Source organism: Lindgomyces ingoldianus (genome assembly GCF_010093535.1).
Source record: "Lindgomyces ingoldianus strain ATCC 200398 unplaced genomic scaffold BDR25scaffold_11, whole genome shotgun sequence".
Lineage (NCBI taxonomy): Eukaryota > Fungi > Ascomycota > Dothideomycetes > Pleosporales > Lindgomycetaceae > Lindgomyces > Lindgomyces ingoldianus.
The window spans coordinates 454644-481127 of NW_022985172.1; the positions used below are offsets into that span (position 1 = coordinate 454644).

The 26484-nt window shown below is 47.5% G+C and overlaps 7 protein-coding genes across 7 annotated transcripts; 3 read left to right on the forward strand and 4 right to left on the reverse strand.

The window, feature by feature from the left end:
* Positions 1 to 1133: 1133 nt before the first annotated feature.
* BDR25DRAFT_353445 (uncharacterized protein) lies at positions 1134 to 2553 on the reverse strand (the record flags this gene model as incomplete). The annotated part of the gene is made up of 9 exons (XM_033695170.1): positions 1134 to 1187; positions 1218 to 1254; positions 1298 to 1337; positions 1375 to 1542; positions 1622 to 1731; positions 1791 to 1896; positions 1931 to 2180; positions 2241 to 2414; positions 2491 to 2553. The coding sequence occupies 9 exons, from the start codon at positions 2551 to 2553 to the stop codon at positions 1134 to 1136; spliced, it is 1002 nt and encodes a 333-aa protein (XP_033549255.1).
* A 27-nt stretch (positions 2554 to 2580) lies between these two features.
* BDR25DRAFT_353446 (uncharacterized protein) lies at positions 2581 to 4736 on the forward strand (the record flags this gene model as incomplete). The annotated part of the gene is made up of 14 exons (XM_033695171.1): positions 2581 to 2664; positions 2702 to 2811; positions 2841 to 2993; positions 3056 to 3175; positions 3211 to 3337; positions 3395 to 3448; positions 3504 to 3641; positions 3728 to 3751; positions 3784 to 3825; positions 3902 to 3999; positions 4084 to 4154; positions 4199 to 4292; positions 4362 to 4580; positions 4610 to 4736. 14 exons carry the CDS (start codon positions 2581 to 2583, stop codon positions 4734 to 4736), a joined length of 1461 nt encoding a protein of 486 aa, XP_033549256.1.
* A 38-nt stretch (positions 4737 to 4774) lies between these two features.
* Positions 4775 to 6795, reverse strand: BDR25DRAFT_333277 (alpha/beta-hydrolase; the record flags this gene model as incomplete). The annotated part of the gene is made up of 5 exons (XM_033692820.1): positions 4775 to 5223; positions 5280 to 5538; positions 5590 to 5991; positions 6045 to 6614; positions 6664 to 6795. The coding sequence occupies 5 exons, from the start codon at positions 6793 to 6795 to the stop codon at positions 4775 to 4777; spliced, it is 1812 nt and encodes a 603-aa protein (XP_033549257.1).
* Positions 6796 to 7737: 942 nt separating this feature from the next.
* BDR25DRAFT_353448 (uncharacterized protein) lies at positions 7738 to 9413 on the forward strand (the record flags this gene model as incomplete). Its single annotated transcript, XM_033695172.1, has 12 exons — positions 7738 to 7762; positions 7824 to 7868; positions 7899 to 7952; positions 7988 to 8224; positions 8275 to 8378; positions 8451 to 8601; positions 8670 to 8764; positions 8814 to 8980; positions 9039 to 9101; positions 9154 to 9220; positions 9273 to 9320; positions 9381 to 9413. The coding sequence occupies 12 exons, from the start codon at positions 7738 to 7740 to the stop codon at positions 9411 to 9413; spliced, it is 1089 nt and encodes a 362-aa protein (XP_033549258.1).
* Positions 9414 to 9520: 107 nt separating this feature from the next.
* BDR25DRAFT_312958 (zincin) lies at positions 9521 to 11114 on the reverse strand (the record flags this gene model as incomplete). Its single annotated transcript, XM_033691344.1, has 4 exons — positions 9521 to 9552; positions 9611 to 10280; positions 10345 to 10488; positions 10545 to 11114. 4 exons carry the CDS (start codon positions 11112 to 11114, stop codon positions 9521 to 9523), a joined length of 1416 nt encoding a protein of 471 aa, XP_033549259.1.
* A 723-nt stretch (positions 11115 to 11837) lies between these two features.
* Positions 11838 to 13141, reverse strand: BDR25DRAFT_302613 (uncharacterized protein). Its single transcript, XM_033689834.1, has 2 exons — positions 12778 to 13141; positions 11838 to 12720 (listed from the first exon to the last, which is right to left on the reverse strand). Exons 1-2 carry the CDS (start codon positions 12982 to 12984, stop codon positions 11920 to 11922), a joined length of 1008 nt encoding a protein of 335 aa, XP_033549260.1. The 5' UTR covers positions 12985 to 13141; the 3' UTR covers positions 11838 to 11919.
* Positions 13142 to 23165: 10024 nt separating this feature from the next.
* BDR25DRAFT_14267 (uncharacterized protein) lies at positions 23166 to 23969 on the forward strand. Its single transcript, XM_033683889.1, has 3 exons — positions 23166 to 23504; positions 23559 to 23641; positions 23709 to 23969. Exons 1-3 carry the CDS (start codon positions 23264 to 23266, stop codon positions 23802 to 23804), a joined length of 420 nt encoding a protein of 139 aa, XP_033549261.1. The 5' UTR covers positions 23166 to 23263; the 3' UTR covers positions 23805 to 23969.
* Positions 23970 to 26484: the final 2515 nt, after the last annotated feature.

Genomic DNA, 26484 nt, shown 5'->3' on the forward strand with positions numbered 1-26484 from the left:
TTCGTAAAGATTAGGCTTGTGATATTGACAGTGTAGAAGCAAGGTTCAGGAGAGTCAATCTCGCTCAATATCACCTATGATACTTCGTGGTTGACATGAATGAGTAGTTGTGGTTTCGGAGCCCGAGGTTCTGGGTGGTTGAAGCAAGATTTCTTTCGGACATACGGGAAAGCAAAATGTGTTGAATATCAGGCATCATGAAGTTGTGAGATCCTTTCTCTTAGAAGCGCGTTTGACAAAATATCGCTGTGTCAAATTGGCCAGTCACTGTCCTCGACACTCAGAAGAGGTACAAGAGCCTCTAGATTCACAATACAAGACCGAATGTAACGTTGAGATGAACTGGCACTCCCGAGGCTCATGACGCTAGTGCTTCTAACAGGGCGTACCATGGTCCGTAGAAGTATGGTTATACATATTAGGTGAGCCATACGTACGTAGCTGGTGATCTCATCCTTCTGTAAGTACTTTTGAACCAAGAGCACATCCAAGAGCACTGTTGTATGGCTTGTCTTAGTGATGGTTGAGTTGCTTTAGGAGATGTCTCAGGTGATGCCTCTAGATTCCCAAAACTTGGAGAAGCCTTCTTTTGACGAGTAACTTTTGAGGAGCAATTGGCTGGTAGGTCTGCTTGCAGCATCCTGCGCTACCGAGGCTCTCCTATTACTTAAAAGTGTTTCTGAACGCGCTCGTCGTCCTCAATCTTCGCCTTGTTCCCGAAATCTATTTTAATTACCATGGATAAGTTTATACACTCGTATAATAGTGCTACTGACCGTCAAACCTCATCCCTGAAGCAGCTGTATGATCACCATTATGCCGTCGCGTCTAAATGGCTTGGGAAGATCCCACGTGACTAGATACTGTCCATAATTCACTATTATTACCTGTTACGATTACGGAAACGTATTATACGGTCTATTATTGGCCGCTGTATATACCTGCCTCCATATGGCCTCCATAACTGACCTCCATAACTGACCTCTCTAGGGTAGTACGATACGGAGAACGTCCCGTTGGAAGCGCTCCAAGGCACAGACCGAGAGTCATGCTTGACATATTGATAGGGAAAAGTCGGCAAGACGTAAGCCATGGGATAGATTAATTCGTACGGTCAAAATCTGTCATTCGGGTCACTTGCTTGACGTTTTGAGGATACGCGAAGGAGCGCTCCAAGGTTCCCGGTACTGCGAGTGCGAAATCGGTTAGTCTGTGACGGTTGTTATGTCAGCGAATGACCAAACTTCTTTTTGACTGCATCTCATCGACTATTCCATTGCATAGCCTATTCCATCACTTCTGGCACTTCCAGCACGCTACCAGAGGTGGTGCACCCTCTTCAAGAGGATGTCACGATCCAGGGTTCCCCTGAACGTAAATGTATGTAGCACATCCATTCCCCCACTTTCCTGTTTGCTACTTGGCTGACACTAGGACCGGGGATACTTAAAATCCGAATTTCCTTAAACGTCTGGATGCCGTCATTGGCGTAGATGATGAATGAGCAATCTAGCATGAATTCAATCGGAACTGCGAGCAACGCTTCCGACATAGGGAGGCACACCTGTAACCATTCCCCGACGACTCGAAAACTATTTTGAGTAAAGTGCAATTCAATTACCCAGGATGCCACCCGCATTTTCTTGCGTTATTGAAAATTTCAAGACCACTTCAGCTTCGATGAGCTGTTTCATGCGTTCTTGCTTCGGCGAATGTAAGTTGGTCCGAATGCTTCCCCCGGACCGCCCCATGGGTGTCTGCCATGCGCGAGAATGTATTGTTGGTATTACTGGGTATATGTGGCGCCGTAGCGGTCAAGATTTGACTGTGCATACTGTGCATTTTGCATTCGCTCACAGACCTCATTAGCTTTTCGATCGCGTTCCCCCGCATAATCTTGGATGAATCAGGCGAGATGAGCGGTCTGAACAATCCGAGAGAGGTAGCATCCGAACCGGATCGTACCATGGAAGCTTTATGTCTTTGGGTGCGATACCGGATGGATCCGTTTCCTCGGGAGGGAATGTTCTTGGTTCAAAATCATACGTGTCCAGGGGATAACCAGTTTGCACTCCAAGGTGCCTCTGTTGTATTCGTCTAGAGGCATGTCTCCGTTTATCCAGGTCATCCTGTTCTTTCTTAATAGCATCTCGTATGTCCTTACAATCCTTCCGTGCATTCTTGCATGCTTTCAGCTTACCTGCTTGTTTTCGACTTTAACTATTTGCTTCTCCCGCGACGTCCTTCGCTTCATCTAGATCATCTTCGGGCAGGTAGGACGCGGCATCACCTAATTGGCTGCTCTGGAAAATGCACGCACTTTCCTCTATAGTATTGCTCAAATAGATTGACCGCTCTTTGAGCAATGCGGCATTCTTGGAACTTGTTCGGAAGTTGGACTGAGAGCAAGACCGCTAGATAGATTTGAGCCTCAACTTCTTCTAAAACCATCACTACTAGCCCTCTACTGTAATTTCCCCACCCTTCGACACTACCAACACCAAGTTTCGATGGTGGAGTGCTCTTTTCTATCGTGCTTAATTTGTTAAGCATTACATTCTCAGTATTTCAACTCATCCCATGCTGCTGAGCGTTTCAATGGCTGACCTGAATGGGCGAACTAGGGTCGCTTTGGGCGGCTGGGCGGTAAAGAGGTGCTCAATTGTTTGAGCCCTTTGCTCTCCAAGTTACTTGGTGGTAGGGGTTCAGTGTGCAAGGTTCTATAATGAAAGAGCCGCTCTCTGGAGCTGCCTCTTTCACAGATACCGGAGTCTTGAAATGGAAGTCAAAGGAACGTCTCGAATATTTCGAGTTCTCACAATTGATGGACGGCTAATGAGAAACTGCGACTCTTTGTGCGTACCTGTGGCTAAGTCGGTGGTTCTTGGTGAGACGATTAGCATGAAGCATGGTGCTGAGGTGCTTGCTCGTAGCGTTGCAAAATTTCCAAGTTGTGGGGAACCACCAGCTAAGAGCCGGAACGCAATCAGAACGTGCATTTTTAGGCTTTTGATTCTGCCCAAGAAGACCTTTTATATTTTAGCGCTGATGAAAGAACTATCACGTGTCTTCCCTCTGTATTCACCGCCAATTCCAAGGCTGGTGATCACGAAAATACAATGCGAGTGGCCTCCTTGATTCTAGCAAGACCCTTGACCGATTTATCCCTAACAATGTTCCGTATTAGAAGTAAGTGTGCCGTGCCCAAAGGCAATTCCCAAATCCGCTCCGACTTCCAGTCCCTCACCGAGTATACTCAGCCCTTGGCAAGAAGAAAAATAATACCGACGTAAACCTGAATCTCCTTGTGGGCCTCAGATGCCACCCGGAATTCTACGTCCTGCACGAAACGATAGGTTCTAGAATGAAACTTTGTCCTTCTCCTTACTTGTAGGACATTGGTGCCTTAGCCACTCCCCTCAACTTCCTCTCCAAAAACCAAACGGGAGTACATAAAAAATACTCTCCAGGGAAGCAGCGCTCAACCCTGAAGGGGAGTGTAGACAAATATTACTCAGAGGAGGATGGCTACAAATCATTTATTCTACTGCATCCTCAATCCCAATAAAGAACTTTATTTTATGAGTCTCACCCCTTTCCGCGGAAATTTATCCTCCAATCGTTTTAGATTTATCTTGATAGTGTAGCCCTTGGAGTGATTAGCTGGTTACGACGCATAAGGGTAGTTTTAAGACGACCTAGTGCTAATTTCTCAACTCAATAATAGCCTCCACGATTCCCCTTGCAGACGGTACAGCTTGGGCCACGCACCCCTTCGGATAGTCTCAAAACAGCCAGATCAATGACTCTCATACCCCTTGGGGAGTGCAATATAGAAAGATATCCCTTAAACAAGGGAGAGTAAGCAGAGAAACGTTTCCTAGAAAATGCAGGGTAAAAGTACGCAGAGCAGCCCACCTCAAACCGTACACAAAAAGCAGAGCAATGCCTCGCCACCTACGTAAAGCAGGAAGAGCAGCGTTTCTCAAGATATGCAGGGTCGAGGCACACGGTTCAACCCTTTATTAACCCTTTCAGGGCGGCTTGAATAGATAGAATAAATTCCCTAGAACACCAGGGAAGAGCTGCAAAGAGCAAAACCTGCCATGATAATATCCATGGCAGTGGTTACATGCAGAAAAACGCCCCCCAAAGTACGCAATATAGAGCTCCTCCATGCAGCACTCCCCATAATGAGCAGAGTACGTTGCAAGTGGCAAAATTTCAACCTTCTACCAAGCAGAGCATAAAGATATATATGGACGGATGAAAATGCAGGCGTCACAGAGTAGGTCCGCGCAGAAGAACATTTCCCATAACCGGCCCTTCTAAACATCGCTCCTCAAGCATGAAAGTTAGAGGTATGCAAAGCAACAGTTCTTGAACTTGCGGGGTAGAAATACTCTGGGCAATGCTGCTCTAGATATGCAGGTTAGAGGTGGCTCGCGAAGCATTATTCTAATAGAGATTGACAACAAAGAGCAAGCAAAGTGCAATAGGCGTGCTGCAAGTTTTGGAGCGGACTTAACGAAGCCTTCTAGACTTACATATCTCTTGTTCGTAGATTTTCCCAGAACCGGGTCTTAAATAACTGTAACGGAGGATCGAGTGAAGAGTGTTTCCTCGCTAACGTAGTAAAGAATACGGAAAAAGGATCAACGGCATTCAATCAAGAAATCCTTCGTACGTGTGTGAACACAATTTTTAGCGGCACTCTAGAATTAGACCCCTCGTAGTTGAGGCATACGAATGATAAAAAAAAATAGTGGTACATCTAAACTACAACGTCTGTCAAGATAAAATCCTTCAGAACCGCCGTTCCATTAACCAGCGCAAGTACCTCTTCCTCCGTACATGTATTCACCACATCCCAGACATAACATTCACTCTTCGGACTCTCTGGCAGCGTGTTCTTGATCCCGAAACTGCTCATGGGGCCCTTCGAACTATAATTTCCATGCCCATCTACGGAAATTGACACATTTCCAGTAGCGACATCTTTATCAAGCATAACACGATCGAATATCTGTGAAACAGTTTCGGGTTGATAGGCGCCAACGGCATGACCGGCGTCGAATACGCGGGAGAAGGAAATTTTCTCGTGTTGGCGTACGACGCCACCTTGATATGAGGAGTTTGTGGTAATGGGTTCGTAGCCCGCAGAGCGGAACTGGGAGGACGAGTGGTACTCCAATGCTAAGCTTACGGCTTCACCGCCGAGCCCTATAAGAAGATGTTAGAAGCCAGTCAAGGATTCGCACTGTTCAAGAATTACTCACAATTGCATCGGTAATCCCTGTCTCCGTGAACGAGTGCTATTTTAACACCTCCCTCAGCAATAGAGTTCATGGTATCAATTGTAAGCTTGACAGGGTCTCCTGTGACACCGAAGATGACGTTGACGAGAAAGCTTGCGCTAATGGAGAAATTTAACGGGACGCCGAGGTCGTTCTGCACCCATTCCTGATTCATGTATCCCATGATGTACTCAGGTGGGAAGACGGCTGGTTTAGTAAGGGAAATGTCGAAAGCGCTTCGCTGAAGGATCGTTAGGGAGAGTTTGGCTGAGGCTAACTGGGAATGGCTTACACCGGATAAATTTACGTATGCACCTTGGACGAACTGGAAACAGTACATGGTCGCCAGCGCGCAAGCCTGATTCACGGTCTCATTCACGCCTGCGTTGCTGGGATCATACACGGCTAGCTCTCGGCATTGGTCAATTAGATCGTTGCAGCCGCCAGGCTTCGTAAGATTGTTAAGAGATTCGTGATATGCGTCTTCTGGGATGGTTTTGAAACCGTATGTGTTGTTGAAAGCCATCTCAGGGTAGAATGGAGCTTCGATTTTGGCGTCGACGCAACCGTTTGAGAGTCCAAGGGTATCAAGACGGAGGCGCTTTGCACTGATCCCGTCAAGCGTGCCGTTTTCGATCCTCCGGTTTTGGTTCTGGAAATGAGACATTGCTCCGGGGGCCCAATGACCACCATACTATACGAATGTTATCATGGGTAAGTTGTGAATACCTAAGTGATGGATCTTACGGAATTAGCCCAAATGCTGATGCGGTCATTTGTCGATTTCCATTCTGGAAACTCCTGCGTCCATATCTGGGTAAATTTCCACAAAATTCTTGCGGCGTTTGCCGTAGTATTCGCTGAGGCACCCATGTTTTGCGTGGGTAGCACACCTGTCACAAATGTCTCATTTGTCTCAATAGTTCCATTCGCCACACCAATCTTTCCAGTAAGGAAATCCAAGGTCGAGACGACAAGCTCATCATATGAGAAGCCAACTTGTGCCGGCTGGTCAATATACAGCATATTGACGTTGTTGTTCCAAGACCAAGGGTTGAGTGTTGTGCTATTGGAGTCCGCGTTGATGTAGCAGGGCCCATTCTCGAACGTTGCACCACCGAGGGAGTTTGTGCCGGGGCCTCCACCGAGGTAGAGGGATAAAGGGGCGGATTTTGGGTCGTTGCGAGATTCAAAGTACCAGAAGAACATGCTTGCATTGTAAGGTGTAGCACCTCCGGAATCTGAGAGCAGGGCATTTGGTAGATGGATGTACCCGCTGAAAGCTTTTACACCTGGCGTTGTCTCACAGATACATGTCTATGATCTGTCAGTATGTTGAGTGCCTCACCGTGGTGTAGATACATACTTGCTTATATGATATGGTCGCCCCTGGAGCCACCTTCGAGTCAATATTGGAATAGCTGGAGGGAGAACCAGACGCATAAGAAAGCAGCGAGAGGAAAGGAGTAAATATGGAGACTTTAGCGACAAACAACATAATGGCAGCGTATTATGTGAGCCTGGCAATCAAGTAACTGTATCCATTGAAGGGCAGGGGCCTTACTTTATATCACCTGGAAGCAAAAGTTAAATTTCAAGGAGAACCAGCTGGTCAAATTCAGACCGAATAGTGAAGCAGGTGTCTCAGCAAGTTGTGTATACAGAGCCAAGCCTCGTAGGGTTGCGAAATGATTCTGCAAAAGTTCATGGACGAGAATAGGTCCGCTAAACCCATCTGGGATTTGCCTTTGTTCTGATTGGTGTGCTCGCTTCGACGAGCTCGGGAGGATGCACCGTCCGTGCGACACGCGTCTTACATTCACCATCCTTCCTCCACTTCGCTCAGCCTTGGAATGAAGGACGCGGCTCAACAGCACCAATCCGCATCTAGGAGAAAAAGCGGAAAAGTTTGCGAAACCTTGTGGGCAAGGGGCATCTGTCATAGTAAGTGGAGAGCCACAAGAACATAACAATCGAATCCAACCTAGTGCTTCCCCCGGCCGTATGAGAGTCTACGCCACTCTTCTTGCTGCATAATGCGCGAGTAACCCCGTCGTCCTCTTCGACCCTCCGCTTCGCCCCGAATTCTTCGACACCGTCCTAAGAATCACTCTTCCATGTCTTTTATTGGGTATTCTGCCCCCATTGGCTCTGCTTACAAGTTCGATGTCCATCCGGACGTCTTTATCTTCAATGGCATCTACCACGAGCCTCTCGAACGTATTAGTCTATCCTCCATTCCTTTGGCCCCAAGATCACAACGCTAAGAAAAGCGGAGTGAGCTAGAACAATAGAATGCTAGACTAGCCCTTGAGTACTTGGATCGCTCCCTTTCTTCGTGGGAAATTCTTCACTACTATTCATTCCCGTTCTTCAAATTTCAACTCTTGCGTCCTTTCTTAGCCTTACCGTAAAAGTGTAAGTACAAATCTCCTTTCAAATGTCTGCCATCAGATCAGCTACAAGTATTGAAGTAGCTAGTTTTTAAAAAGCCAATTTTCTTCGCCAGGTGAAGTTCCCTTCTAGGCATTTCGCACCCAATCCCTTATTTCCTATGCCTCGACGTATTCTGTCCGGGATTCGGGAGAGGACACTGATTAGCCTCTCGATATTTACTGTCTCTGAAGCCTTCGAATGATGAAGCAGTAACACAATGTCCCTTCCTCAATGTCGATAGATCAGGGATTAAGGGCTGCATTATGACGAGATTCCTACCGCGATACATTCCACGCTCCTTGAGGAATTGGAGGAATTCTCTTTCCGCAAGCGAGATACCTGGTGGAACGTAGTAAAGGAGCTCTTTGCAAGTGCCAAAACACCAGAGTCAAGGAAGTTATCTTATCCCCTTCTGTTTCCATGGGTCTTTCAGTTTCCGGCAGTTATAGGAAGTGATAATTCCATATTTCCTCTTCGTAGGCTGCCTAATGGTCACGTAGTTATTCATTCTCACCCTATGAATCACAACAAAGAGTAACAGAACTTCCAGTACCGAGTTCATCCCTAGGGCTTCTAGAAAAGACTATCTGTTCCTCAATTCTATCATCTTTTGTCCCTTCCGAATCTCTGGTAACTTTTCCTCTCGTTTAGAACAAGGGAATTAATACGTATTCTACACAGTCATTGATTCCTGCATCGTTTGTAATAATTCAGTAGATCGACCAGGTCCGCGTTACTCTCATGAGATTAGTCATTGGGGGTTGGTGGACTGCCGTCGTCGCGTGGTGTAATCGTGCTTGGCAAGCAGTCATCAGCGGTAGTGGAAGTAACTCTGTGATTATAGTTGTTCTGCTTACCCTTCTTCCCCGTCTCCCTTTTTCTCACCCTCTACCTTTCCACTCAATCCCAACATCTCCATGTTCTTGTCACGTCCAGCACTCGGCATAGCACAGCACTGCCTCGCCCTCGCCCCAACCATCAACATACGACCCTCAGGAGCCCTCTCTCTGATACCATGGCTATTGGAAATGGTGCCGCTGTTTTATCTAACTAAATCTTTGGAACGCCCTAGCTTCCAAGCTCCGCTTAATACCCAAGTCTCCTATCCCTAGGGTTTTCGATGGCCTGCACGAAATGGCCTCACCGCTCAACCGGGTCCATTGCCATTCCTTGTGGTCTTCTCAAATTTGTAAAGCTCTTGAAATGACTACGATTTGTTATATCTGGTTCAAGTTTTGTGACAGGATGTCATTTTTACTTCGGATCGTATGGGTTCGTGCTAAAGGGCGACTGTATGAAATCTAGTTCTACCACCATTTGTTCGTTCATGTTTGCATTGGATAGCTCAATAGATGCCCTGCCGTTTCCGTGAATTAGGGTTTCTTGTACGTGCAAGTAAATTGCGGGGAAACTTTGCGAGATCCCACGTATCAGATGAATTGATGTTGTCGTCAGCAATGACGGGGGGAAGTCGCATTGTGCAAGCCGTGCCCACTACTCTCCCTAGTATTCAATTGCTGGAGGGAAAGATATCCTTAGACACACGAGGAATTGAAAGTTAGCGTTGATCCAATGTTGGAAGCTAGAGTGATGGCTGTTTCAATTTAGGCTTAGCTTGCAGATGGTTGCTCCATGGGGAATTTTTAGCATCAATCACAACCACCTGATCAGAGCCGCTAAATCTGTCATCCTTTGTAACAAGGCATAGAAGGATTTTACTAAAAGAAGGACAAATGCTAACAATACAAAAAAGAGCAGAGTATCGAAGCCCAAACTCGCACTGCGCGTCAATGGCATCTCCTCTCCTCGTACTCAGTTGCTATTATTCCAACAAGCATCGTCAAGAAAGGAAACCTCTGAGCAATCGGGATACTCACAGCGCGTATCGCATTGAACCCCTTCAGCTAGCCAAACTCTATCTTGTAACTCTGGATATCTCACCCTCCATTGATGCTTGGTGTCATTATCTGGGAAGCATGATTTGTAGCCGGAGGTGCAAACACACCACTTGATTTCCCCTAAAATTGGTATACAGGGGAGGTGGCAGTCATTAGTCTTAGGGTAGGGTTGACAGTAACCAGGACATGTTGAGTTTGGAGGGTTTGGAGGGTTTGGAGGGTTTGCGATGCTTGGAGGGCTTGAGGTGCTCGAGGGGCTTGGGAGGCTTAGAGGGGTTGGAAGGCTGGCAGTGCTTGGAAAGCTTGAGGTGCTTGCAGAGTCTGAGTTACTGCGAGGTTTCGAGGTGCTTTGAGGGTGTGGAAGGCTTGCGGTCCTTAGAGTGCTTGAAGAGCTTGGAAGGTTTGAGAGGCTTCGAGAGCTTAGAGAGGATGGAGGTGGAGGATGGCAGTTATAGAGCTTCTTGATGCGGCATATATCACCTTCACTTGGAGTAGGTGGGAAGAAATCCGGCCCTTTCGTAAAGGTCAGTTTCCCTTTGACAGCACCAGCAAAGCGTGGGTAGTGCATGAGAGAGTTGAGATCGTATGCACCTCCGCAGGCATCGCCATCCTGTGTGCTGTATGATTGGTCGAAAGGAATTATGTTAAACTAGAGCTTTTGTCAAGACGAATTCTTTTTATAGATACAGATCGAATATAAGAAGTAAACTAACATCGCATGACGGACCGCAGCAATCGGTCGGTTCTTTGAGGCAAGGGTTACAATCTGATGTAACAGGTAGTGCCTCACAGTTGAAGTGCGTGTAATTCTCACGGTCCCAGCGCTGGTGCTCGTGGCGGAGGCCGAGGATGTGACCCTACAGGGAAGTGTCAACATTTCATTTAGAGGAAGAAAAGAAGTGAAGAACTATACAAGTTCGTGAGTTGTCTCATTTGGACCGCTTCCAGGACTAAGTGCCATTATCATGAGGTAATTTGGTTGGTACCCTAGAGAACCGTGTTCTCCCGAGTCCTTGCTCTGAGATATGGTCACGACGCCTTTCCAAGAAGCATCAATAGATTTCTCCGTGAACTTCAGACAAGGCACTGCAGCCTGCCAGCGCTGTATTGCCTCTTCCACTGTAGACTTCAATTTGCTCTTAACTTCCTCGGAGTCATATTTATAAAACACTTCGCTGTTAGGCCAAACGGTGCCCACGGAATCGTTAGTCTCGTGGACTGAATGTGCGCGTTTCTGGTACTGGCCCACGGCCTTGCTCAATAGATATTCCTCTGCGTAGGCGATATCGCTGTCAATGACGACCATGCCATTGCCGACTCGCTTGTAGGCAACAGTACGATTTCCGAGGCCATCGATGATTTGAATGGTGGTGAGGTGCCGTCTTTCAGAACTGAAATTATTCTTGATTCCAGCACTAGGATTCTGGATCGCTGTGGCGACCCCGAGAAGAGCTGCGTGGAGGAACAAAAGCTTAGACGCCATCAACGTAGAGAGTCTGCGAAGTACTACGCAAAGATGCCCGTTTGAGTTAATGAAGCACTGAATGGGAAGGAGGATCAAGAGCTAAATAGCGAGTACTTTCTACACCCGTACTCCATTTATATAAGACGACGGGTATCCGGGCTATTCAGAATCATTTTCGGTTGCGATGCAGCTAATAACTCATGTCCCAGGTTGGTGGAAATGTTGGGGACTCCGGTGCAGACCGAGTGTACAAATATAGAACAAGGAGGAGCATGCTTTCACAGATCTTCCATGGACGGAACGTAGGTCTCACATAGCCGTGTCCTACTAGAAGGGGTAGTCAAATATCTCCAGGAACAGGGATGAGGAGTGCTTAGAGACTACATAGATACATGGTCATGGTGAGGTAGAATTGAGTCAGACCCAAAACCACACCTTGATATTGGTGAAGTGGAAGATGGTTCGATAATGATGTTGCCTGAAGAGATCGGAATTGAGCGGGACTTGCGCCTCAACGGCGTAGCAGTTGTTAGGTGCTATAGATGCACTGAAGGCCGTTGGCGGAGATGCGTGTTTGACAACAAGTGGAAGAGCTACCGGGGCTGAGCGAGGCTACGCCGCAGACCTTAGAAGAGAAAGGGCGTGTACACGTGACTATCTCTTCGCCGCTCCCAAGGATGTTCTCTTCTGTAGCGAAGGTAGCCAAAAAAGGCGCTCAAATACACCAAAATCAATGAAGAATCAAGGCGGAAAGGGCTAAATATGTCTATGTAACTATCACTAAGAATTATGTATTAAATTTGATGCCTCGCCCATGAGATAATCATGCAAATCGCGCAGATTGCTCGACTTTCTCATTGGTCACAGCCTGAGGTGGTGGCACTGGAGCTGGTGGAACCGGAGCTGGTGGCACCGGAGCTGAGCCGGGGCTCCTTACCGTACCAGTAGATGCAGGTTGTAGTATCGGAGCTGGGCCAGGGGCAGTGGGGGTGCCAGTAAATGTAGGATATGGCTGCTGAGGGTATGGGAAGGCCTGTGGACTTGTGCCGGGATTCTGGACCACGGCTCCGCTGCGCACCATACTCATAACAATGTTTGCCGCAAGTTTTTCTGCTTCTTTGCTGACTTTCCTCGAGTTTCTCCTGTGTGTATCCACGCAAGCCCATATGAACAGGGCTAGATGCAACAGCAAGCCCAAGAATTGGCATACCACACCCGTCATCTCAACTCCTGCCCGGCGGTTTTTCCCTGCCCAGAGCCCGTTCACATAGGCGTCCTCCTCTGCACAAGAGCTGAAACCATAGCTATCGTATCTGTAGTAGTACCCTTCATCGCACGTTCTCGTCCTGTTATAATAGGAGTCGTAATCTGTTTGGTGCCAGACCCATGTCCCATTTGATGCTTGTGTGTAGTATCCGTACGACGAGTAATTTGCAATGGTGCCGTCTGAGCCAAAGTTTAGGACATTCATAACGCCGACGATAGCGAATAGAGCAGTAGGGATGTAGGCGAGCCAGATGACGAGGTCGAGGCCTACTGCCACACCGGGGTGAACGGGGGCGGGTGGGCGTCTCAGGAATAGAACAAGGAGGGCGACGAGGCACCAGACGACGGTCAAACTGAACTACATGGAAACTTCATTAGTGATTTTGTAGGGCAGAACACGAAGGGAGATGCATACGGTGATCAGAGTCCAGCATATGGTCCAACTGTCGTCCAACTGGTATGTATAAGGGCCTCTTGCAGCGTATTGAGTCGCCCAGGCCATGCACCCTATCCCGATGAGCCCAATAACAACTAGAACCGTGCGTAGGCCGCACTTCCACCTCCAATACTCCTCGCCAGCATCCAGTCTCTCGCGGAAGGTTTGAGGGGATTCGGACTCCATTACGACAAAGCAGTATTAGAGAAATACAAAGTAAAGTCGGAAAAGCGAAGAGACGCGTGAAACTGCGCGCTGAAAATAAAAGGGTGCGGCGTCGTAGCCAAAAGAGCGTGGCGGGGCGGCCAAAGGAGTGACGGAAATCAAGAAGGGGCGGAAGGAAATGAAGGCTTTAATTTCGAAGGATTCACTGTCCAAATTGAAGTCACGCGCTCTTGTCTTGGCGCCTGTTTTAAGCATAAATTAGCCCAGGCGGAGGCGTGAACGCATCGGAATTTTGTTGGCCCCTACTGTAACGCTAACTATATTTAGAGCTGCGAACCTATGAGCCCTCTCAGATCTCACTCAACAACCCAAATTCAGCCTACTTCGCCATGTCTTAGGACTCTTTTCCTTCGCATCGAATTCCTTCTCTAAAGTACCCACAAACCAACCTATGGCCATACTCCAAATTCTCCAATGAGTGTCTTCCGTAGTGCGGTCCTCAATCCTGGATGCCAAGTGGTGGTCCAGGACCTCAGATGAAATCTAGCAGCAAGGCATAGAGATTCTCGTCGTGATCTGCGATCTATTGCCTCTCCGGATCAATTTCGTCTTGCTCAAGTGGGATATCACGCCTCAGCGCCAGAGCATTCTGAAAACTTCTTAGACAAATCCCCCGTGAGAAGCAGAGAAGGGCATACTCGACACCCATACCCTGCTAAAATGACTTCAACCTCCCCGGAAGTATAAACACCTTCGTCTTCTATCCCATTTGGTCTCTATACCCACCCGTCTGACTGTATGCTGTAAATGAGTGGCGACTGCAGCCCGTCCATGAAGTCGCCTGCCATGGATATGCTTTAGAGGTTGGTGAAAAACTCAAACACGTTTACTAGAGGCGGATCCACTAAGTAACCGGTATGCGAAAGCAGTGCATTGCGCCCATGGGATTCGTCGAAATCCAGAGAAAGTGTGCGCCTTCAGTCGTCCGAGATGAAAGCAGCAACTACGGGAGAATTTTGGGGAATTTATTCTTTTGTCATGAATCATCTCTATCTTCGGACAAAAAAACCTCTGTCCATTGATCGTTGCCTTTGTTCCTCAATTCTTGTTGTCTTCCCTCGAGCCTCTATTGTTCCTCGCCCGGTCGTGCAGATATGGCTATGTTTAGTTACGGCCATAGCAATTCTCGTACTCAACCCTCCCGCCAAACGCACCCACCTGACCAAGGTAGTCCCTGCTGCCAAGATCACCCCACCCCCGGGAGGCTCTTATCCTTCCAACAGCCTTCAAGAATTCCACCCTCCTGATCTTCTTAAATATCCATAGCTAGGCATTCCAATCCTGCTCCCTGGAGGCTGGTAGAACCTTTCTCCTGTGGAAGCAGTCAATATCACACAGCCAGTGACTTTGTACTATGGTGCCCGACCATTGAGGAAGGAAATCATGAATGATGACTGCACAGGGCGCATCCTGGACGCTTTAATATCTTATTAGGAAAGTATCGTTGTCCCAGCGTCATTTCTAAACTTCAACAACAACATCAAACAGACTTATGTTCCCTCTCCCTTGGACCCGTCACAGCAACCGTATCAAGCAGCTGTTTCAAGGACAACTATGACTCCACTTAGTAGAGCTCGCACCTTCCCTCCAGTTACGAATGAGTAGTCAGCGTTCAATTCAGTGCCGCTGCAGCGCCACCTAGTGGTGGGAGCGCCAGCAATCTACCTGCAATATCTCAATTACCTTCTTCATCCAGCATACCTACAGGTGTAGCTCCAGCCACTGGTTCCTAACTCCCCGAGTTAACCTTATCTCCATTCGCTGCTGCAGCTAGTGAAATTTTTCATCTAGGCTCGAGTGCAAAAGCCAAATCCATACCATAATTAAATTCGTGGTGGTACACCCACCCCATATTCACGCCCGCTAAGGACCATGGCGAGAGCGGGTGTTAGGATGTTGTCCATAGAACCTACTACCAACTAATAATTCAGCGAAGGAGGTGAATAGTTGTATCCTCAGCTATGTCTCAACATGCTTAGCAGATGCAGTAACTCGCGATTTCTTCTCATCCCTCTGAATACGCTGGCATCCAGTCAGCTTAAGTAAACTATTCATAATGTGTATCCCATCTACCCCTATCCAGGTTTAGAGGGCAAGGACTATCGGGAAGTGCGCGCAGGACAGGGCTAGGAGGCTCAGAACAGATATGCATGACCGGGTTGTGTGGGCATAAGACACTCATTAAATGCTGGCGGCGATACATCCTCAATTCACGATAACCGAAAAAAGCCATCATAATTATTCCAATCTTGTTTGCCTTCGAGGCAAGCTGCGAGAGAAGTGAAAAAGACTCGCATGCCTGATGACTGTTCCAACTTTGAAAATCCGAAGTAAGCTTTCGAGGCCTAACAAAGGAGTTCATAGAGCCGAGCCCACCATAAACCATGATCCGGAATAGTTACTATGCTGTTCAGCAAAAGTTGTTTTGGTGTAGGCCTTTCGTCCATGAAGGTTTGAGGAATGTCACAATCAGCATCCGAAGAGGGACAACACATCAGCTATTCGTTCTAAGAGTCTCAGATGACCTGCAACAATTCGCACAAGATGATATGTGGCTGAAGGAGTACAGATCCTGCAGAGATGATGCAACTGGCAGCCATTAGATGGAAAACACCACTCGCAGTGCTGGAGCTCTACCCGACGGTCCAGGGGCACTGAATGACAAGGCCTACAGCCGCATAACTTTACACAGGGCCCCCACCAAGCGCCGAGCTCTGGCCAGCTGGGGTGGGGTTGACGTTTTGGCCCCGAAGCCTCTCGTGGACCTGATCATCTGTTTCCTGAGCGTGACATCAAGGCAGTGAAAGTTAAATGTGCGAACAAAACCTCACACTTTCTTGGAATTAACCACACCCTCTTCTCACAATTTCGCGCTATCCCCCTCACATTTCTAAGATGCCATCCGTAGCTTTAAATAACTCCATGGCCGACTCCCTCGCACTCGGGGAAGCACTAGCCAATCAAGGAGTGACCAACATATCTAGCCTCATTTTCAATATCCTTCTCACGGTACTCGGAACAGCAACCTTACTTGTAGCATATCTGCATTTCCGACTTGAGGAAGGTCGAAAACTAGATCAGAGTGTCGATAGGGTAGATTTTCCCTTAGAAGAAACAGTGGTTGAAGAACGACATGGTATACGATCTATCCTTGCTGTTTGCATGTACTTTGTCCCGACGTGCAGGAAAAGCAGCATACAGCGAGGCTTTCGAATTAGATAGTAGCGCCATAGAGTCAGGAACAAACTGTGTCAGTGCTACCTAAGCAGTCGTCAAGAAAATGGATGAACTCAACGAGCCTGGGGCGTTGCAAATACACGCGGCACGAACCCGAGGACATATTTTCACACCCTCCGATTCGACAAGTACGACGTCTGTCAACTTCAACAGAAAAATGACCGCGATAGTAACGGCCTAATAGTGGCAGTTGGAGTTTGAAAAGATGGGTGTGTGCGTGCAGAAGAGGGATGGGGAAGCGGCAAGGGTTGAGGTGTGTGGAAGTTGTTAGAACTAGTGCACCCCTTTTGGACTAGTATAGATTGCTTGTCGCGAATAGTGTAGACTTAATATTTTTAATAGAAACCAATTCTGCAAAGAAGAAAGGAGGGTGTTCGGGTAGAATTGAGGTCTCAGCGAGCATGTTCATACAAAAATCGTGACAACAATGTGACTTTGCTGGAGGTGAATGAATGTCCTGGCCTCGGGAGGATCCAATCTGCATCCTAGTTCCATGAAAGTGCGACCCCTGACTTTGAAAAGAAGGTATGAAGTGAGAAAGAAAGTGAAGCTAAAAGGAAGAGAAGAAAAGCGACAAGGAAATGGTCCACTACGGTCCCAAATCTTACCCAATGGGTAGGAGCGTCTCTATGATCAACCCAGATTTAATTCTTTTGTTCCGATTGAGCTCGTGTATTATCTTAAGCTCTGCGAATTAAATCTTCATATCTCTTGGATAAGATCTGGGACCGTAGTACTATCACTAGCCGCCGCCCTCCAGCGACTCATCTCTATGCAAGTTCTGCAAATGCCTCAAAAGATTATCCTTCCTTGAAAAACTCTTCTCGCAGAATTGACAGGGATGAGCCGCTTTGGCAGAGACTATCGAGGTGGCGTGGTGTTTGGACATGATATGGCGGTTTAAATCGGCTCGCAATCCGAATGGCTTTTGGCTACACATGGTACATTGGTATCGTGGATTATGTGTGCGGTACATATGCTTCCTGCCCTGCTATCAACGAGGCGCCATTTAAGAGGCACACAAGGACGTGGGCAGTTCAATGAACGGTGATAGCTTACCTCCTTTCAAACTCTTTGGCAAAGGATTTAGCGCAATTCGGGCAGGCAAAGACTCGCTTTGGATGTCTCTCGTGGCTGTTCTCGACGTCTGTCCCGGTAGACGGACTAGCGGTAGTTGTAGAGCTGTCGAAATTCTGCGTACTGGGAGAATTTTCCGAGTGGGGATCTCTTTCAATGGATGAGAGATCGACTCCGGATAGGGTTTCGTCGCAGGAGGACGGCAGCTCTGGCCAAATGGATGATGGAGCGCTCGGATGTGGCCTGGAGAAAATCACTGGGTTCAATTCGAACTCAAGTAAAAGTGGAGAAATAAATTCAGAAGTAGGGGTTGAGATCACGTTTCTTAAGATTAGAACGTATTCGTAGGGTTAATATCCCTGCCAATCGGCACCCAACTCTGCGATCATCCAACGCTGGAATAATCGATTTGAGAGTAAGAGAGCGTGAGGCTCGCTCTTTATGTCATCTTGAGGCATACCGCACGACTCGGACGAGTCGCTTATTGCCGATCGTGTCAGCATGCAAGGCTGAAGCACGCAAGAAAAGAAACGAGCCCTAATTGGGAGCGGCATACCGTGACGTCCTTCCAAGTCCTCCGAAAAAGAAAATAGAAGTCTACACACAACCGCCTGAAGATAAAGGCTTAGAAATGTTAACTTGTGCAGAAAAGGGTTGTATCGCTTGCTGAAGAAACAAACAACATATTTGCAGCACAGCCATAGGTTAGGTACACATGACAGAAGTGTGGCTGTGTTGCTTCCAGTCTTCTATTAATTAATATCTGGATTCTTGACCGGTGAAATGCCTCCGCTCGAGCGCCCAAATCAGCCCTTCAAGCCAGAACACTGATAGGTTCCACAGTCCCCCCCATTCTGCCAAGAAAATATTACGAAGCTGTGCCCCTAATCTGTCACGAGCGCTTTTCTTCAAGATATGGACGTACGCTAGGACACGTATTTGGTTTAGCTCCGTGCCTTCTCGTCTACCCCACACCCCGGACAATGGATCACCTTCGATCTATACAAACTGAGAGGGCGGCATGCATTCATCTTCTGAAGCAGACCGATTCCGTTCTTCTCCTTTCCAACCCATGAATGACCATGGTGCAACAATCTTTCTTGAGTTGTCCGCCTACCAAGTTCCACGTTCTGCAAGTCCAACAGGCGCGATTTTATTGCCCCCCCCCCCAAAACTTGCTGCGTTCAAAACGATATAGTTAAACCCATGGGTCTTCGATGGAAAGTTCCTCGCCTGGAAAATTTTAATCTCCGCTCCTTTCAAAGATTTCATTAGTTCTCACTCGTCGCCATGCCCACTCTTCCTCAAACAAACACCACATCGACGTCTCCTGAATATATCAGGATCCATGCAAACGGTGAAAACAATGCCCAGTGCCTCCTCTTCAACATCCTAATGCTTTTTCTTGCCGTCGCAACCCTTGTGGTTGAATTCCTACATTTCCGACTTAAGCAGCGGAAGCGTTTTGAGAAACGGACTCAAGGTCTCAGTCTCGAACGACTCACAGAATGCACCTGTCCAGACACGTCTCGCACAGACTGTCAGGGTGTCTCATATATGCTGTCCAAGAAAATGAAGCCATCAATATGTAAGAGGCTGACCTTGAACAGCTTACGAAAGAAGCTCCACACTAGTTAAAACTTTCGATTCTAGTAGGAAGATGAACGAGCTTAACGCTCGGTGGGGGAGTGACGAGAGACTCCTAAGCCAGGCCACCTCTTCCAGCCGGGAGCTAAAACCCATGACATGTCCGAGATCATTCTTATGCCTCATAGCAAGTTATAGAGTATTCAGGATCATAATAGCCCGAGGTGGAGTCCAGTGATGCCTTCGCCCTAGCCTTGTGCCTTACATAGCCAATTGGGCCCTGAAACGTAATCGAATTCCTCCCTAACCACCTAGTCACTGATAAGAGCACATCGGAAACCCATCCTAGGCGGTCGAAGGCCTTTCTTATTCCACGTGCCTTCCACGGGCCATGATTGCGGTTGGGGTTGGTAAGTTTATACTCCTGCTTGTCTAGTTGACACTCCGCGACAAAGATTGCTCTCTCCCAAGCACCATACGAATATGGCGTTCTTTCCAGCTGAGCGGCCTATCTGTACCTAGCGTGCGCAATGTCAAGGAGCCATGGCATTGGACGAGAGTGAGGCGCACTCGTTCCCCAGATCGTTTCCTATCAACTTTTCCCCCAGTTTAGTCGATCTTCTGCCGACTTGGACAGATATGAGATTGTGGGGAATGATTTGCGAGGGTCATTATTTACAGCATAAAACCGCCGCTTGGAGTTCCGATAATTGTCTCCTCTCAACTTTCAGGCGCTCCGCTAAATCAAGCCTTGTGTGCAATTTCAAAGCATGCCAGCCATTTTTCAAACCTGCACGAGGTATATTTCTCCTCTACCGCCTGTAGGTTTGTCGGTACCTTCGCAGTTGGACAAGTAAAAACACTGACAATTCTCTTCAACATCGAATCCATTCTTTTTACAGCTTCACTCTTTGCGGCATATCTCCACTTCAGACACCAAAAACAGGGAGATAGGGGACCAATTATCGAGGGGGCCAATTCGCCACACACCCAGAGGTTTTACTATCTATTTAGAGTTGTAATGTTAACAATGATGACCAGATACCCTTCCAACCTCGACTACATGCCTAGATTTCCCAGGAAATCGTAACCAAGAGAAGTGAGGTATTGATACTGGATACACCCAGTCCACCAGCGGCGGTATCAAAAGGCGCGAAACCACAAGAGATTAAAGAAGTGCTTGAGAAACTGGAGGTGAATTTTGACACTCTAAGTCGACGATTAGAATCACTAAGTCTTTGGAATAAATAAGGAGGCGAAATTTGAGAGGTCTCTAGACAGTGAGCCTATGGCTCTGGCTTTTCCGTGAAACCAGGGGTGTCAGCAGTCCAGGTCCACGGGCGAGGAAGGGAGAAGGTCTTAATAGAGGAATGTTGTGATCTGTGGACACCGGAAGTGTTCCATGTACCTACAGCAAAAGGTAAGAATGAAGACCATTGGTGGTGAAACCTATCTACGAACCGTAATCAGTCCCCTAATTCCATACTCCAGACGGCTGGCGAAGTCACTCTCCCCTACTGACAAAACCCAAAAGGCATATAAGTGAAGAACGCTATAATGTTCTTTGTGTATCTCCAGCTCACGCTTTGTAAGAGAGTCTTCCAGGTAGCGCTTAGCAACAGTCCCACTCTGGCCTTTGTAGTGATAGAGTAATTGCTCAGCCCAAACACGACCTTTTACTTCATCAGTATTGATGTGGGCTAGTATCAACGGGAACGAGTTGTATCCTGTATTGTGGTCCACTAGGTTCAGCAGCGTGATTTATGGTTAACCAAAGTACCATTGAAGCGGATCGCTTGTTCCAGTGTCTCTCCAGAGAATGTGCACGCATTTTGGAGCTCCTCAGGGTTGCAAATCGGGGTGCATGACGTGACGACTGTGTGTATGTCCAGAAAATGCTCGTCGCGTCCAAGAGCCATAGATTAACGGTAGCCGCGTGTTGTTGTACACCCTGCCTTAAACGGTTGGGAGCACCCATATTCTATGGCTTCATCCTTCAAGGAACGAGGCCTTTGGAGCCGATTCCTTGCATTCTCCACGTGCAGGTGGAGGACGCAAGTCAAGTCCAACGAGGCAGAGTATTCTGTGCTTGCGGGCAGTAGGCGTGGCAGTGCATATCTCAATAGAGCTCGAAGGCCAGAGATCCGTCCGTAGCTTGGCATGTTCAAGCGCAAATCCTTCGAGGCATCAACCAGTCGCTGTTCCAAGGGACAATACGGGGCCTTGAAACAAAAAGATTCCGGATCTGGCTAAATGAAGAGCGAGACGTGCATGAGCGTGCTTTGGCCACCAAGCGGATACGAGAATGCACGTAGTGTACATGGTCGGTGCACTGCAAGGGTGCGCGGCAATTGTCAGCTTGTGAACTAAACCGATTTTTGTCTTTCTTTACATACAAATTTCAGTACTTTGTGTGACCGCCCTGGGTATTAATCACAGCCTAACATCTCTCTAGCATACTTGCAATAAGCTCCTTAAGAAGCCCATTAGCAATTAAGTGCAAAGCTTCCTATACTATACTACGTAGTTCTTCTTAATATAGTCCTTTATCTTATTCTAAACTGTTTTAATTAGATTAAGATTAGATAAGAACGCTAGCTAAGTAATAGGATAGATTGTTCTCTTAAAAGCTTTGGAATTATATAGGCTGCAGTATGCGCTGGAGCCCCATCCTGCATAAATTGTAGCTAAGGATTTATACGCAACTAGCTATTAACAAGCAGGACAACCTGCTTATAATAGCTCTCCTTGTTAATACTCTTCTACTCCTTTTTCTAGAACAGGCAAGGACCTTTCTAGGACCTAGAGAAGCTGCTCTAGAACATTTAGCCTTATTTCCTACAAAGCTTCTCTACTATACAGGTCTTATTAAGCTCCTCTCTAGGCCTCCTTATTACCCACTTCTTCCTGTGCCTGCTGCTAGTGACCTATGTCTTATCACTCCATAGAATCATCTTCCACTGGCTAGGCTGCCAGTTAACATGATCCTGTGCCCACTAGTATTAAGCCTACTTATTAGCATTAGAGAGAGGAGGCTTAGCTAGAGCTACTTAGCGTAAATACTCTCTCTTGCAAAGAGCATAGCAAATAGTGTATTGTTACAATCCTTGCTTCGTGAAGCACTCGGGTCTGGTGATGTTCCTAGGTGGGAAGTAGGACGGATAGTAGGGGCCAATCCGGTAGGGTGTACAGTCCTACGTACAGGCTATTGGGCTAATGGAGGGTGTTATAGGGAGACCGGATCGTGGTTTGCCCTTAATGCGGCAGTAGGGTGGCCGGGTCAAACGGTCCTTGCGGACAGGGTTGGAGGTATATATGGTGCAAGATATACAGATAGTATTACAGCTCTTCGGAAAGCTGAATGCTACTCAGTCTATGTAAGAATAAACTAAACGTTGAACACGCCTCCCAAAGGTTGTTCAATGTGGAAACTATATACATGTGTGGGGGACGCCAAGGCGAGCTGGACGAGCCCACACGAGCCTGCCAAGCAGGGCTCGCTGAGCTCCCCTGGGCTCGTGGGATTCGCGTCCTATCTTCCTATTGGACGACGCATTCTTCCAAGGTCTCGGGTAGTCGTGCTACCTCCGCGTCCTCCGCTTGGTCTGTAAGCGAGTCCTGCTCCAACCGTACCATATTGTGGAGCATCCTAGGTGGAGTTACGCTGGTCCAACCGTAGACCGTAACATGTATTTGCCAACGCTAAAGTGTGCAAATAGACTATTAGTAGGGTCTTAAAAGCTTATCTACTGTAAAGCTTGTAATTAAGTAACATATGCTATAAGCTTGTTAACTTAAGTATTGCTAAGCTCTAAGAGTTAACTAGATTGTTATTTTAGCGTAACGCGTTTACAGGCAATTGCGTAGGCAACCTGTCTATAAGTGACTTTAAGGAGGTCTGTAATAAACTGTTGTGTATGACTAGCTAGACGTAGGGTCTGCACTTGGAGGCGTTTGTCGCGAGAGAGGTATCAGTGGCGGGGGGTGGATGGTGGAGGCATCTTGATCATGTGGATAGAGAGCGCATTGTTGACTGAGAGACTCAGGTACGCGACTTTGCATACAAAATTATATAGTATTAGGTGTATTTTTGTCAATAGGGGAAGTTTGTATTCTCCGTCGCGCACCCCTGCAATGCACCGACCAGGTGCACCTTGCGCCACAGTAACCGTACCCTGGGAGCAAAAGGTCAGCCTTTTTGTTCGCTCTTGGGGATTGTACTGCTTATAATAAGGACAGTCCTTTCGTGCTTCCGTTCGACTCAACTCAGCATCGAATTAACCTTCCGTCATTTAGCCTTCGTCTTTAGCTCGTTCCCAAAGCCCCACTCGTGGCGACCATGCCTGCCGTGTGGACTAATAGTACCTCAACGCCACCCATTGGATCGATAGCCAATCAAGATCAAGGCTCGTTTCAGTCAATCTTCTTCAACATACTCTCCATATCGTTCGCCGCTGCGTCGGTGGTGATTGCATATCTCCATCTTCGAGCAGCACGTCAAGAACAAATAAGACAACATGATCCAGTGAATGAAGATGCCTCGGAGCACACAGACAGTGCTCGAAGAATCGGAGGGCAAGGTATGTTTTCAGTTTGAAAAAACAATAAGAAGAATATAACTTAAAAGCGTGCAGAACATCGTTTAGAAGTCCAGTCGGAGGATATAGAGACAGGAAGCATGTCCTCTATTGCAGTCGATGAGATATTTGGGACAGAGGTGAGTTTGTTGTGGGATAAAACCAAGGAACCGATGTATGTTTACTGAGTGTGCCGAGGATATCCAGGTAATGGGACAATGCGGCGTTATTGATATATGCTATGCCTGTCGGACTCGGTCAGAAGGCGGTCTACGTTGCACAGGTGACATGGGCAAGGTTTGATATAACAGGACTTACATTCTGCATGCTCCCGAATCGCCTTCTTCCTGTTCAGAATTGGCGAATGAGGCCTCTTCGATACTACCAAACCGTCTAACACGGTTCGTCAACCTTATGTCGTACAGCACCAACGGGCGTGAACAGTCGGAAATATGTTAGAGGAATTGGACATTTTCAACTAATGCTTCTTGAAATTATAGTCGAATGGAAGTTTGGGGGCAACGCGCCCTTCTTTTTCAACCGTCGTGTGCCCCAGTCTCTGCCTCTACCGCTCATGAGATGTCAGTCTAATTAAGTGAAATCCGAAGAGACCGACCCTCAATAGCAAAACAGACTCTTCTTAGGCCTTTTACTAGCTGTGTTCCTTTTGAGCCGAAAATTCCAAGGTATTTGGAACCAACCTTGCACGATGCTGGCATCTCCATCATTTATCAATACAGCCAATCCTCTACCTCAGGTCCCCTAATCAAGATCTAGTCCCAGCGAACCCAGGATACAAAGCATCCTCTTCAACACAATCTTGATCGCCCTCGCCACGGCATCGCTGATGGTCGCTTTCCTCTCCTTCAGATATTAGCAAATAGGAGCTGCTCATAACCCTCTTGGTGATGTGTTTCACTGTCTAGTATACTTCCGTATATTGATGGGACGCTATGTAGAAAGATAGAGTAACATTGCTGAGAATCACGTAGCGAATGTTGTCGACTACCTACGAAAACCGGTTCTCAGACAAAGAGATGTTGGTGGTGCAGTTAGCATGGTGCAGTGCACGGAGATCCATGAGAGGACAACGGGGTCATCGAGCTGCAAACCGTGACGAACAATGAGCGAGATTATTGCCTGGATACGCCCATTGATGAAGAGGATGAAGGAAAGGAGCGTGCAGGAAGGAGCTGATAGCTACTCGGTAGATCTATGTAACTGAACGAAGCCAGAAGAAGGTAATTCGCCTAGCACTGTATTCCTGGGTCTGATCTCCTTATCCATGTTCTAATTTGTGATAGTAATGATCCTTACGGGTGGCCTTGGCTAATCCGGCGCTACCCCTCAGCCTTCCATGATTTCTGTAGATAAGGCAGGAGACGAAGTTTCCAGGCTTGCAATTCGTGGAAAGATATTCAAAGCTGACAAATGGGCAATGAGACAATTAGGAGAACTGAGATTGTAGACGAAACGGAATGTTATTGTCTCTGGACATAAGAATTCAAGTCCTTGGCTGCGTTGCCACTGGATATTTTTGCTCAAAAAATGAAGTCCTTCCATGGCGCGATTGAAGCCCGTACTCGTTGGTATTTCATTTTTTTATGAGATCGTGTTCTTTGCGTCTGTCAATTCTCGTGCACCATGCAACGTACCTTGGGAGACAACACGCTTCATTTATCTAACTCGACACAAGGAGAAAACAGCCCTGATTCATCTCTGGATCGCAACATCGACGTACTCGTCATTAGCGTTGGATTGGCAGGCTGATATTTGCTCCACACTCTTCGAAGCGCGTGCTTCGGCGTCAGAGTTGTAGAAACAGGTTCTGATCTCGGCAACATTTGGCATTAGAACTGTTACCCTGGCGCGAGGATGGATTCGCAATGGCGCATTTACGCATTGTGCCTGTCCGACGTATATGAAGACTGGACCTGGGGTGAGCATTATCCTGGCTATGAAGAGCTACAAGGATACTGTGGAAATATTGATGAGAAGCTGAATCTGAAGAAGGACATCAAGTTCTACAAGAAGTTAGTCAGCGCTGATTGGGATGAGTTAGAAAGGGGTAGAACGTACGATGTAACATTGGTTATTTAGTACAGGCCAGATTCCTTGTGGCAGTTATCGGATTGGGGCGAAACAATATTTTCCTCCGTGGAAGGACTTGGACAGCTTCAAAGGGACAATTCGCCATTCCAGCTCCTAGCCGAAGGAGGGCATTGACGTGCGCAGGAAGAGAATGGCCGTGGTTGGGAAGGGGCCACGGGGATATAAATCACACAAGAGTGTTCGAGAGAGGTGGGCGAGTACGGATCTCTGGTTGTGCCCCAGTGAACACACAATCTATGCCACCTGATAGGGAAGAAGAAGATCACGAATGAGGAGGGTGAGAAGATGAAGAGAGACTTTCGGGAGACTTTCGAAGAGACTTACCCATGAAGCTAGCTTCATGTACAGTTCGAAAAAGGAGCTGAATATGTTTGAGCACTTAAAAGAGAAGAGGGAGTAGTTTTTTGAGGAGCTGTGGGAGTTGGTGAGTTAAGAGTTCCTTCCATTTCGAGGTGCGCCTGCCCCAGTCAAATAGTCACAAAGTGAATGCAGCAGGGTGCCTTACGATTCCTCGCTAACTCACACGGCGACATGATGGTCGACGGGAAAGCAAATGAGGGGGCATACAACTTCAGGGTGAGGAAGGCCCGGGCCAGTATCCATGATCTGAGGAAGCGAGATGCAGTTGCGCCAGTGAAACTGCCTCACCTCTTTGGGCGAAAAGAGTGTCCGTAGAATAAGGCTTTACGAGTAGTTCGACAAACCGAATATCGGCGTCATTGATATCAAAGTCAACCTCATAGACGCTGTCGTGCCTGAGGGCATCCAAACGCCCAACGACATGGTGTACAGGTCTGATAGCATCACGCCTGTTACTGGATTCGATAGCATCACCGGTGGCTTGAATTATATTGACATCAGAGGTACCAAG